This window comes from Oryctolagus cuniculus, chromosome 1, assembly GCF_964237555.1.
Source record: "Oryctolagus cuniculus chromosome 1, mOryCun1.1, whole genome shotgun sequence".
Taxonomy (NCBI): Eukaryota; Metazoa; Chordata; class Mammalia; order Lagomorpha; family Leporidae; genus Oryctolagus; species Oryctolagus cuniculus.
This window is the reverse complement of record NC_091432.1, coordinates 48,763,442-48,775,925: the sequence shown is the minus strand read 5'-3', so window position 1 is coordinate 48,775,925 and position 12,484 is coordinate 48,763,442. Positions and strand designations below refer to the sequence as shown.

The 12,484-nt window shown below is 55.0% G+C and overlaps 1 protein-coding gene across 1 annotated transcript in view; it reads left to right on the top strand.

Moving 5' to 3' along the window:
- The window catches only part of OTOG (otogelin), a 94,633-nt gene that overhangs the window by 12,703 nt on the left and 69,446 nt on the right, over positions 1-12,484 (top strand). Inside the window, exons 16-23 of the mRNA XM_051833935.2 lie at positions 3,149-3,281; positions 4,146-4,323; positions 5,883-6,007; positions 6,947-7,159; positions 8,301-8,493; positions 9,259-9,333; positions 9,525-9,568; positions 9,940-10,093. Coding sequence (XP_051689895.2) covers positions 3,149-3,281; positions 4,146-4,323; positions 5,883-6,007; positions 6,947-7,159; positions 8,301-8,493; positions 9,259-9,333; positions 9,525-9,568; positions 9,940-10,093 — 1,115 coding nt within the window. The remainder of the gene's footprint in view (positions 1-3,148; positions 3,282-4,145; positions 4,324-5,882; positions 6,008-6,946; positions 7,160-8,300; positions 8,494-9,258; positions 9,334-9,524; positions 9,569-9,939; positions 10,094-12,484) is intronic.

The window sequence follows — 12,484 nt, the reverse complement described above, 5'->3', positions numbered from 1 at the left end:
CCTCAGTAGTTAAAAAAAGTGTCTCTACAATGGGTCTTATTCTACTGTCTTCTCTGCTTCACTGAATTGTATCTTCAATATCTCCATGTTCATCCAGCCGCTCACCTGTTGATTCAGCAAACACCAGATGCCTACATGTGCACAAGCTGTGTGGGGCTCGGAGAGTGGGATGAGGGAGACGTGTCTCTGTGGGTGAGGCAGGCAAGTGACCCCACAACCCGCTATGTTACAGCAGTGGTGAGGCCTGGGGAGTGCAGGCTGGATCTCCAGTGAGGAACTCACTGCTGTTTTTCTACCTGGGCATCAGGCGGGAGGGGGGTAAGGTGGATCAGGAGAGGCTTCCTGGAAGAGGTGACCTCGGAGCTGTATAGCCGCCTCTGAACATGACCAAGGAAATGGCCACCTTGCAGGTCTAGGGTGTTTGTGGGTTTGCCTCTCAGTGGTGACTGCACCAACTCCGGGCTGATGGTGCTGAGCCAACCCCTATGAACCCTGGTCTGGTGGCTGGCCAGCCTTGGCGGGCGGTGACCCGTTTCACTGCTGGACAGCGCTTCCTGATCGCCGGCTCTTGTCGCTGTGAGCCGAGTCTCTGCCTGTGGCTTCATCTGCGTGATGAGCCCACAGAGGGCCAGGCCCGAGCCAGCCCCGTTTCGGGAACAGTGAGAGTGTGTGTGTGTGTGTTGGGGGGGTGGTGGTTGTCACAGGGTGACTCAGCCCCACCCCACCCTCCTGGAGCTCACGGCCTTAGGGAGGTCACTCGTGGCCTTAGGTCACTTTGCGAGCGCATCCCGGGAGGGGCTTCTTGGAGGAAGTGGACCTGCCGAGCAGAAGGAAGACTCGGGGAGTCTCGTGGCGGAGGCCGTGTTTGTGCTGAGCCACCTGAGTGGCCTAACACCATCAGTAGAAAGAGCGTATCTATGAGGATGGGAGGGAGGGCACTGTGGGAGTTGGTTAGACTGTATGAGCAAAGGAATGAGGCTAGAATGTTCTAGAATGCATTTAGGCAGCTGCTGTGGGTAGTGAAGTGAGGGTGTATGGGAGACCGAACTGGATTAGATCATCTGCACATGGTGTGCAGAGGAGAGAGCCGAGACTTGGAGAAGTGAACTCTCTAAGGGCTCACTGCTCCCATGGCAGGCATTGAACCTGAGACTTTGACTGCGGAGCGTGGGCTTCCTTCCCCAGCCAGTGCCGTGCCCGGAGGGGACCGGAAGCAGTGGCTCTGACTTGGGAGATGATGTTTTACACACCAGGATTCTGACTGTCTCGGGGAGCTTGTGCCTCCGGGCAGGAACTCAGGGACGGCTGTGGCTTGTGGCATGGAGTCTTTTTGAAAAGTTGTTCCCTCATTTCACTGCACCTGATGATGTCACTCTCCTGTTACACCTCCTCTGCCTCAGGAGAAAGCCCAGAACTATTACAGGGCCTGGCTGACCAGTCCCCTAACCCACTGCCCGGCAGGCTCTGGCCTCTCTGGCCTTCCTCATGCCCTGGGAGCACGAAACGTGCCCTGCATCAGGGCTCTGGTACAGGCTGTGCCTTCAGCCCAGCTGCTTCCCTCCTCCGTGGCCTCTGCCTCTGCCCAGCAGCTTCTAGCACCCTTCAGATCACAGTTCAAGTAGCCCGTTTTTGTGCCTCCATTTTCTGATCTGCAAAATGGGACCACTAGTGGCCCTTGTATAATCATTACTATGAGGACTAAGTGAGTGACTGTATATAAAGGAATTAGAACCCATGGCAACTCCATATTAGTAATCTTAAAATTGTAGAGGATGATTAAGGCTTTTGTTATGATAATTATTGTCATTCTTTAGGGTGTCTTTCCTACCTCTGCAGACTAAATCTAGTTGTCTTTGTTCATTAACTTTTTTTTATTAAAGATTTATTTATTTATTTGAAAGGCAGAGTTAGAGAGGCAGAGGCAGAGAGAGAGAGAGAGGTCTTCCATCGGCTGGTTTACTCCCTAGATGGCTGCAACAGCTGGAGCTGTGCCAATCTGAAGCCAGGAGCTTCTTCCGGGTCTCCCACATGGGTGCAGGGGCCCAAGGACTTGGGCCATCTTCTACTGCTTTCCCAGGCCACAGCAGAGAGCTGAATTGGAAGTGGAGCAGCCAGGACTTGAACTGGCAGCTATGTGGGATGCCAGCACTGCAGGTGGTGACTTTACCTGCTATTTCATGGCACTGGCTCCAACTTTTTTTTTTTTTTTTTTAATTTGATAGAGTTCTTGTTTCCTGACTCAATCCCTAAGTGGCCACAGTGGTCCCAGGTTGTGACCAAAGCCAGGAACTGGGAACTCATGTAGATCTTCCATGTGGGTGGCAGGAAGCCGGTTACTTGTGAGTGATCACCCTGCCCCTTAGAGTGTGCATCAGCAGGAAGGGATGAAGCTGGGCGTGTACCCAGGCCCCCAGATACAGGATGTAGTGTCTCGACCAACATTCTACCCACGAGGCCATATCCCATGAGTCTGGTTTTCTCACTTTCCCAGCACCCTATAGCTGCTTGCAGTACTGATCACAATTATAGTGAAATAAGCTTTGTAATTGTTAACGTCTGTGTGCCAGGGAATGTTAGCTCCATGAGGATCCACCTGATGTCTGTCTCGTTTACCATGTATCCATAAGTCCCGGGACACAGTAGGTGCTTATGCAATGTTTAGATGCATGTGTGGGATGTCTTCCCGCGGAAGGGAGGTATGAATAGGCCCGCCATGGACCATCCATGTCAGAGATGGAGAAGCCAAGGCTCAGAAAATATTGGCGCATTTCCTGTCTGCCTGTCAGTGGCATGCAGGTGGTGACGTGTGGAAAGAGCTACATAGATAAAGGCTGAAATCCAAGTTCTGGGCCGGGGTCAGGTTGGGGAGGCCAGTGTCTCTTTGGCTGGACTTGGGCCATCTGGGTTCCATCTCTGCTATGCTGCCTCTGACCACTTGAGAAGAGACGCTAATGTCTGTTGGCATCACCAAGCCCTGCCACTGACTGCCTCCCATCCGAGGCCCTGCCCCCTTGTGGGGGCTCTGCCACCATTCCAAGGAGTCTGCCTCTCCAGCTGGGCTGGTGTCCCTGTCCCTGGAAGCTCTGTTGGGGCCAGCAGGACAGCACGATCCCCTGTGCCCCACTGGCCTCTCTGCCTCTCTCTCTAGGACCAGGATGGGGCCTGTGTCCAGTCAGTGTCGGTGATTCTGCACCAGGACCCTCGGAGGCAGGTGACGCTGACCCAGGCGGGGGATGTCCTTCTGTTTGACCAGTACAAGATCACCCCGCCCTACACAGACGGTATGGCCTGGGGTGAATGGAGAGTGGTGGGCAGCTGGACGTTCATTCTCCCAAGCTGCTTAGGCAAAAGGCCCTGCTACACAGGCAGGAAGTGATCTAGGACTGAGTGGGCCAGGCCAGAGGACACTCTGGTCCTAGAAATGCAGATTCCTAAAATGTGTCTTTATTCACGCCCCAGCAAGGCAGTGGCCTTCCCAGTGGTGTGATGGCTTCCTCACATGTGAGCACATGCATGGGACCATTTTCCAATCCTAAACTCAGCATCGGTTTAGCATCCTGCCTGATGACCCACCCCCTGATCTTAGGGGCAGCCGGCCCCTAGGAAGCACATGTAGCAGAAATGGAGACACTGTTAGGACCTACAATCCAGTACCAAGGACAAAAAATGTAAAGAGAACACTAAGAAGGCAGGCAGGCAGGTCAGGATGGCATAGTGACTCAAGATGGGGAGGGGTGGGGATGTGCTGCGTACAAGAAGACCACAAAAACATAAGTAATAAAGAGCATGGACATTGACAATTAAAACAAGAATTAAATTTGCCACAGTTGAGTCTGAAATCGTGCTGTGGGCTTCCTGAGGGCCACCGTGAAGAGAGGAAGTGGCTGATCATAGAATTCTCGTGTCTGGACAGGAACACAGACCTGCGTCTTAGGGACAGCAAAGCTTTCATAGGCACTGATGCTGAAAGAGAACTTCTGAGCTCAGACCCGGGAGGTTACCCCTGGGTTCTGATTTCATTACTGAATATGGTTTCTTCCAAGCTCCCCAAGGCAACTCGGCAGCAGGGTACACGGGCTGCAGGGGTGGTGGGGGGCTGTGTAGGGGACAGGCTTCTTCCGCCTCCCTTCTGGTTCTCTGCACAGATGCCTTTGAGATTCGGCGGTTGTCCTCCGTGTTCCTGCGCGTGAGGACTAACGTGGGCGTGCGGCTGCTCTACGACCGGGAAGGCCTGCGGCTGTACCTGCAGGTGGACCAGCGATGGGCGGAGGATACCGTGGGCCTCTGCGGCACCTTCAACGGCAACACGCAGGACGACTTCCTGTACGTGCGCTTGTCCCGGAACCGGAAGGAGAGGATAGGCGGGCCCTCCAAGGCCGAGTGTACAGAGCCTTTCCGGAACTGGTCTCCCTTGGCCGTGACAGGCTTCGTTAGTTATTTAGTCCCCTACCGTTAAGCGGGTTGTTGAGACATTCTTCCTCCATGAAATTGGAATTTCATTAAAGCGGTGGCCCACAATCCTCTGCATGGGGAAGACTCGCCTGGGGTAGCTTGTTAAAATGCTGATTCTTAGGTCCCATTCTTCAAGATTGTTAGGAGGTGAGCTAGGAATCTCCTTGATAAGCATGCCTGTGGTTATAGTACCTGAGGTCTACAGACCCTAGCTTGAGAAACGCTGTTTGGTTGCAAAGTGTTAAAATGGGGTGACCTCAGGGTTTGATTTGACTCATTGTTTTGTTTGTTTTCATTTGACTGTAGCCATCTCTGGGGGAGAGTAAATCCCCAGGGAGCTGGCAATACCGACACTCTCTCTTTCTGTCGGGTCAGGCCAGCCTCACCCATATATGTCATCTTGGTGCTTGTAGGCTGCTGACTTTACACCCTGAGAGCCCCCACAGAGAGTTGAGAGAAAGGCCCCTTAAGCCTGCACACAGTTTAGGAACTCAGAAGGGGTCGTGAGTCAGACATTCCAGAAGGGAGAACACAGGGTCGGTCCTGAAGGTGGGAGGTTCTGGCTGGACCTTCAAGTTCCATGCATCGAGTGCTGTAGAAGGAAACATGGGAGGCATCGTTTACTCAGAAGTGAGGATAAGATTTGCCATGAACAACAGAAAGCCGAGAGCCTTTGCATGCGTGGACTTTGTAAAACACAGCACTCCACTCTGCCTTCCCAGGCTGGGCTGATGTGAGGGCAGACCTCGGCTTGGTGTGTAGGTTGCTTGTGGTGAGAATACTGCTTTAGGCAATGCGAGTGCTCTTTCTGCCTGGGCAATGATGTGGGAGTGCCAGGTGCCAGGCAGGACCTGGTTCCTTTGGAATTATCGTCTCTCTCCACTCTACCAGCTACACCAGGGTTTGGTGTCTCTAGGAGGGGCTAGTGACACCTAGGAAACATACTTGTACCCTCTTCCTTCCCTGCCCCATGGGGGACCATTTCCAACCTTGAGAGCCAAGGAGAGCCGGCGAGTGTTCAGGAGCCGCCCATGGAGAAGGGAGGAGGTAGAAAATCTCTGTCCCTGTGAGGTTGGGTGCTCCTGATGTGCGTGTTCCCCTTTCTGATGTGAAGGGCTGGGGTTCAAAGTGCTCCAAACACATTGTGAACCCTTTTGGGGCCTATTAAATGTAATTTGTGTGTGTTTGTGGCTATGCAGACTGATTTGGCTATCTGTGTGTCTGGCATTTATTTGCCCTGTGTGTGTGTATGTGTGTGGTGAGTATGCAAGTAGTGTCTATCCATCATACATGTTCCAGTGAGTGCACGTGTCCGAGTGCCATGCTGAGGCTGTGTGTATGCGAGCAAGCAGGTGCCTACCAGGCGTATGCTGTTGGTGCCCCGGGTCCATGTGGGCGAGTGTGTGAGTATGGTTATGCCATGGCCGCAGGTCCCCAGTGGGTGTGCCCGAGAGCACCCCACAGCTCTTTGGGAACTCTTGGAAAACACTGTCTGCCTGTTCTCCGCTGGTTCCTGGCTCCCCGCTGGACCCCTGCGATGTGCACCTGCAAGCTGGTGAGATGAGGGGCTGGGGGGGGGAGGCACAGGGAGCGGGCTGCGGGGTGGGACTGCTGTAAGAGAGATGCGGTGGGCACTGTGGGCCTCAGGGTGCTGGCCAAGTTGGTAGGAGGGGTAAGAAGAGGAAGAGCCACAGGGAGTGGGACAGGAGAGGAGGTGAGGGTCAGGCACACCAGAAGCTTCGTGTTCTGCCACAGTCATGTCCACACACGTTTACAGTGGCTGCGCCATCTCACAGTGGAGTCTGAAGTCCTCGCTGTGGCCCTCCACATGGCCCCGCCCCCATGTCACCTCCTCCTCCCTCCTCTGCCTCCATCAGGCCTCACTGGTCTCCTTGCCACTGCCCCTGCAGCTGGGTCTTTGCCCTGGCCAGGACCTCCCCAGGAATGCTCTTCCCGCTCTTCCAGATTCTTGCTCGAACCTCACCTTCTCCCTGAGCCCTCCCTGCTCCCCACCTCCCTCTCCCGCTGCTCCTCCCTGGCTTGCACTCACTCCTTAGACTGCCTGCCTCTCCTGTTCCCTGTGAATGGTTTGGGAACCATCTCCTCGCCACAGTGTAAGCTCCACCAGAGCAGGGATTTCTGTAGGTTTTGTTCACTCCTGAATCTTCCCTCACCAGATGGGTTCATGCTTGGCAGGTAGCCTGCATTGCATGAATGTGTGTGAGTGCAAACACACGTGTGCACATGCACACACCCTCCTCCATGCCCATGAACAGCCACAGATGCACACCCACTTTACTAAACCACTGCCACGCAAGCCCAGCAACTGTGCACTGAAGTCCCCTGCCGCATCCCTCCTGGACACACGCACATGTGCACCCATGCACGCATGCACACAGTCCCCTGGGCCATGGGAAAGGAAGGAGTGGCTGCGTGCTGGGCTCAAGGCAAGCCTGCTGGCTAACCACCTGGCCCCTGTTCCTCCTGGGTTCAGCCTCCTACGCCGTGCAGTCCTGCAGCGTGCTCACGGGGGAGCTGTTTGCGCCCTGCTCTGCATACCTGAGCCCCCTGCCCTACTTCGAGCAGTGCCGCCGGGATGCCTGCCGCTGCGGGCAGCCCTGCCTGTGCGCCACGCTGGCCCACTTCGCCCACCTGTGCCAGCGCCACGGGCTCCCCATCGACTTCCGTGCCCAGCTGCCTGCCTGTGGTGAGTGCCCCATTCTCGTGCACCCACAGGAGGGTGGGCAGGAGGAGCCTGCACCCTGAACTTTGCACTAAGCCTCGCGGGCTCCACTAGTCTGGCTCCCTGCACCTACCAGGGGCCGCCCTGCCCTTGGTTATCCAGACCTGAACATCTAGGACACGTGACTCGGGACTTTTTCTCTAGCCGTACCCAGAATCCATCTCTAAGTCCTGTCAGTCTCGCTATTCCCACACATTTATCCATTTTTTACCACCTGCCTTGCCATCACCGTAGTCGGGGCCACCTTCTCACTGGAGCCAGAATGAGCTGGTTCAGGATCACCAGCCCCATGTCTAAAGGGTTACAGGGCATAAGCCAGCCTTTTCTGTTCCAGTGCTGCAGTAAGTTGCTGTGTGTCTCTGGGTAAGGCCCTGCCCCTCTCTGAACCTAAGCTTCCTTGGAGGTGATTGAACAGGACCAGTGGGTCTTAACTTTGGCTGCACGTTGGACTCACCATGGGAACTTTCCAGAAATGCACACATCTGGGTCACATCCACGTATCTGGCAGCAGGTGCAGGCACTATGTTTCTCAAGTGCTCCCCAGGTGGCTTTGAGGTGCACCCAGATTGGGGATGACTGGGCTTGGTGGTGTCAGTAGGGTCTCTGGCCCTGACGGTGAGCAGGAGACCCCCGAGAGGTGAGGAGGGCAGCCTGAGTTTTGGGACAGAGGGCCCTGGAGAGACTGCTGGGGGCAGCACAATGGAGCTTCCCAGTCTGTGTGTGTTACAGCCCTGGAAGTGAGGGGTGCGAGTGTTTGAACCACACCCTGGTGCACATGGGTGGGTGCCAGGTTATGGGGGGAATGACCTCCAGCACCCCCCGATTCCACTACCCATGAGGAAAAGGAAATGAGGGGTTTTCCAGGCTGAACTTGGCGAATGCCCTCTCTATCCCCCTCCCCTGCTGCATTGTCATTCCAGTGTAGTGAGAGGCAATAGGACCCCACAATCAGACCTGGGTTTCAATAACATCTCTGACCTTGACCTGCTGTGTGACCTCAGGGAAGCATCTTAACTTTTCCGGGTCTCAGTTCTCATTTGGATGACAATCCCACCTACACTGTTGTAAGGACGAAGACAAAGCATGGTGCCCTCTCTCACTACAGCGCTGTCCTGTGAGGCCACCAAGAAGTACAGCCCTTGTGTGGCCCCTTGTGGACAAACCTGCCAGGACCTGGCCAGCCCCGAGGCCTGTGGGGCTGATGGCGGTGGTGACCTCAGCAGGGATGAGTGTGTCGAAGGCTGTGCCTGCCCACCGGACACCTACCTGGACACTCAAGCTGACCTCTGTGTCCCTAGGTGAGTGGCGCCAGCTTGACCTGTGAGTTGGGCAGGGAGACGTGGCCGGGGGTCTCCAAGGCGGGCCTCTCGTGTCCCCCTTCTTCTCAGAGCTGCAGGCCAGACCTCGGTGAGGGAGGTGTGTGAGTGGGCATCTGCCTGGGGACCCCCCTCCCAGCTCCTTCCTAGCTCTGGCTCTCCTGCCACACTTGCCAAGAGGGCCTCTTTCCGCTCATCTCCCTTCTCCTTCCACAAGTGGTTATGGACCTTCTTGTATGTTCCAGATGTTTCTAGGCCTGTGAATTTGGTGACAAACCCAACAGAGCTCTGGGAGCTCACATTCTAGGGCAGTGGGGGACTCTCTCTCTCTCTCTCTCTCTCTCTCTCTCTCTCTCTCACACACACACACACACACACACGCACACACACACACTCAGAGTGCCCGCTGGTAGCATGAGCAGTGCAAACAAGAGTCCTGTTGCTATGACCGTGAATGAGTGTGTGTGCGTGGAAGGCCCTTCTGCAGGGGGTGTTTGAGCAGAGGCAGAGGGAAGTGAGGGGGAGGGCTACAGGCAGAGGCAGCGGTCCCCACTCTGGGCCTGGCCTCCGGCCCTGATGCTGGGCTGGCTTTCCTGCTCCCTGGGGATGTGTCATGTGCCACAGTAGATGCCACAGCTTCTCTCCATGTCCTTAAGCCCGTGGCTGGCCAGGGTGGTGGCCCTGCCCTTGGCAGTCCCTACCCCAGCTCCTGAGTCTGCCCACCTCCTTCTGCTGTGGTTTGTATAGGAACCAGTGCTCCTGCCACTTCCAAGGAGTGGACTATCCCCCCGGAGACAGCGACATCCCATCCCTAGGCCACTGGTGAGCTTCCTGGGTGCAGCCTTGTGGGTCCCCCCTTGGAAGGGAAGCTGCCGTTGGAAGACACTGCAGCAGAGGGGACCGGTCAGGGTGGGTGGGGGAGGGGGAGCGAGTGGAGCTGCTGTTTGAACCCTGGGTACAGAGCCCGGGCAATCAGCCCCAATGCCCCCCACCCCGCCCAACTCTCTCTGCAGCCACTGCAAAGATGGAGTCATGAGCTGTGACAGCAGAGCCCCAGGTAAGGGTGACTGTGAGACAAGGCCCCTTCCAGGGGCTTCCCACCGTGGGGAGTCCTGGAGAGGCAAGTGGGGCTGATGAGGACGAGGCGAACCCATGCCAGGTCTTGGACTACCCTGTACCTCCTGTGCTCCTTATTCTCTTGACAAAGGCTCTAGCCTGGGAGAGGCATCCTGAGAAAAGGCCCCTATCTCTGCAGTGTGTGTCTAGGAACCCAAGTGATGCCCTTGTGGTAGCCAGGGCACAAGGCACCCAAGCCTGTCTCTCCCACCTCCTCTGGCTGTGGGACCCCCAGCCATCCCTGGCCAGCCCTGAGCCAAGAGCCTACCCAGAGGCCCTGGGGGCTCCTGCACCTGTCCTGTTCTCTTCCAGCTGTGGCCTGCCCAGCAGGCCAGGTCTTCGTGAACTGCACTGAGCTGCAGGCAGACCCGGAGCTGAGCAGGGAGCGGACGTGTGAGCAGCAGCTGCTGAACCTGAGCATGCCAGCCCGGGGGCCCTGCCTCTCGGGCTGTGCCTGTCCCCAAGGGTATGCATCCGTGTTGCCACCATCTCCTGAGCTCAGCAGAACCAGGGACCCCAGGGTGGGGTGGGGCAAGAAAACCTCACAGGGCCTTGACCTTGATGGGGAAGGCTCTAGCCTTGGGCTGACCTGTGGCAGCTAACATTGCCAGCAAGGAACCTGGCAGAGGGATGGAGCTGTGGGAGACAAACTGGGATGGATTCTGCCTGGCTCTGCTTCTTATCTACTGTGTGGCCTTGGGTAAGGAAGGAGCCCAGTTTCTCAGCTGTAAAATGGGAATAATAAGAGCACTGGCTCAGCAGGTCGTCATGAGGATTAAGGGAGGTGCTGGCATGGAAGTGCGGAGCAGGGGGTGTGGCATGCCCTAGAGGACTGATGGGTTGAAGACCACCAAATAAGCCTGTGTCGCGGCTCTCAACCTATCTGGGCCAGGTGATGGCCACAAGTCCAGATGCATGGGGCTCTGCACGCCCAGGTGCCAGTCCTGGGTCTGGGTCAAAAAGAGCCTTGGGTTCCTCATCTCATGACCCCACAGTGTTGGCCTGTGCCCTGCAGCCCACGCGGAGGTCAAGGATGGGTTGGGAGTCCTGGTCCAGGCCTGAGAGCCACAGCCAAGGAGACAAAGGTCGGGGCTGGTGGCAAGGGAGGAACGGGACAGCTGGGTGGAGCTGTGCTGTTTCAGGCTCTTGGATGTTTTTCCGCCTTCAGTCTCAGAGGAACCCTGGCCAAGCAGAGGGGAGGGTTCCCATTCCCACGTAGGTGCAGACCCTCAGGCTGAGGCCAGAGTGGAGGAACGGGTCTGCCCGGGGCCCCGTGACTCAGACCCCAGGCTTCTCACTCCATACGCTGCCCATTGCCCACAACGTGACAGCTCCCTAAAAAGGCCCAGGGTCTGGACTCTTACACAGAGGTCGCAGTGTGTGTTGTGAGCTGGCCACTTCCCAGGCACAGGCAACCACCGGAGAACCTGCCCAGGACCCGTGGCCTCCCAGAGGGGCATGTGGAGGAACGCTGGGCTGGGAGTCCTGATTACTGAGGGGCTCCTATGTGCACAGCCTGCCTCTGGCCATGAGGTCAGGAAAGCTGGGGCTTCTACAAACAAAGCGGTATTCACTCACTGCCAAGCATAGTGGTAAGGCCACAGGGTAAAGGAACTCTGGGCTGGAGATTGGGGGCTCTAGGCTCATTTCTGCTGATGAGTCATTGCGTGCTGTATAGAATGGCCCTTAAGGAACCTCCACACATTCCATAGGAATTCCTGCTGGATTGGAAATGAGAAGCTGGACAAGTGGAGGCGGGACTGGATTCTAGGCGCTCTGATATGGGTGCAGGCATCCAAAGCAGTGGCTTTGCCCACTGCACCACACTGCCCACTCCAATGACAGTCTGAGTGTTTCATGGCCCAGAATAGGGTTTTGTCCTGGTGAATTTCTCATTAGGCTTGAAGATAATATGCATTCTATTATTTTAGGGCAGAAGTTTCCTTTAGTTGTCAATTAGGTCAAGATCATTGTTAGTGTCGCTTGGATCTTCTACATCTTTGATGTTTTCTTGTTTGTTCTGTCACTCATAGAGACTAGTATTGAAATCTGCAACTATTGTTGTGGGTCTATTTCCCTTTGAGTTCTGGGAGTTTTTGCGTGCTGTATTTTAGAGCTCTGTTACTTGGTACACAGGATTCTTGCATTCTGATAAACTGGCCCTGAAATACACCTTCTTGGTGATGGTAAGACTGCTTGTCTTGAAGGCTACTTTGTCTCATGTTAATATAGTGCCTTTGTCTTTCTTATGATGAGTGTCACTTCTTTTTTCCTTTTGTGTCTTTTGTAAACAGAATATAGTTGGGTCTTGCCTCTTTAGCCAGGGTTACAATTTATTCCTTTTAATTGGAAAGTTTATGTATTTGAATTTAACATAACTGGATTTAATATGATCATCTCATTATTTGCTGTTTGTCTCATCTGTTCTTTGTTTTTTACTCTTTCATGCCTTCTGTTGGTTAAGATAGATAGATGGATAGATATAGATAAATTTATTTATTTATTTATTTGATGAGGGCCAGGGAGAGCCCATCTACTGATCCAATCTCCAAATGCCAGCCCAGCCCAGTGGGGTGGTGGGCAGTGTAGCCAGGGACCAGGAACTCAATTCAGGTCTCTCATGTGGGTTGCCAGAATTCAACCACTTGAGCCATCACTGCTGCCTCCCAGGGTCTGCATTAGCAGGAAGCTGGAATCCAGCAGAAGGCCGGTATCAGAGCCAGGCACTCTGATAATGTGACCTTCGCATCTTAACTGATTGCTTAGCTGCTAGGCCAAATGTCTTCCCTGGTTATGTATTTTTTAGTATTGAATGAGGGATCGTCAAAACATGGGGAAAATGTAATTATAAGTATAT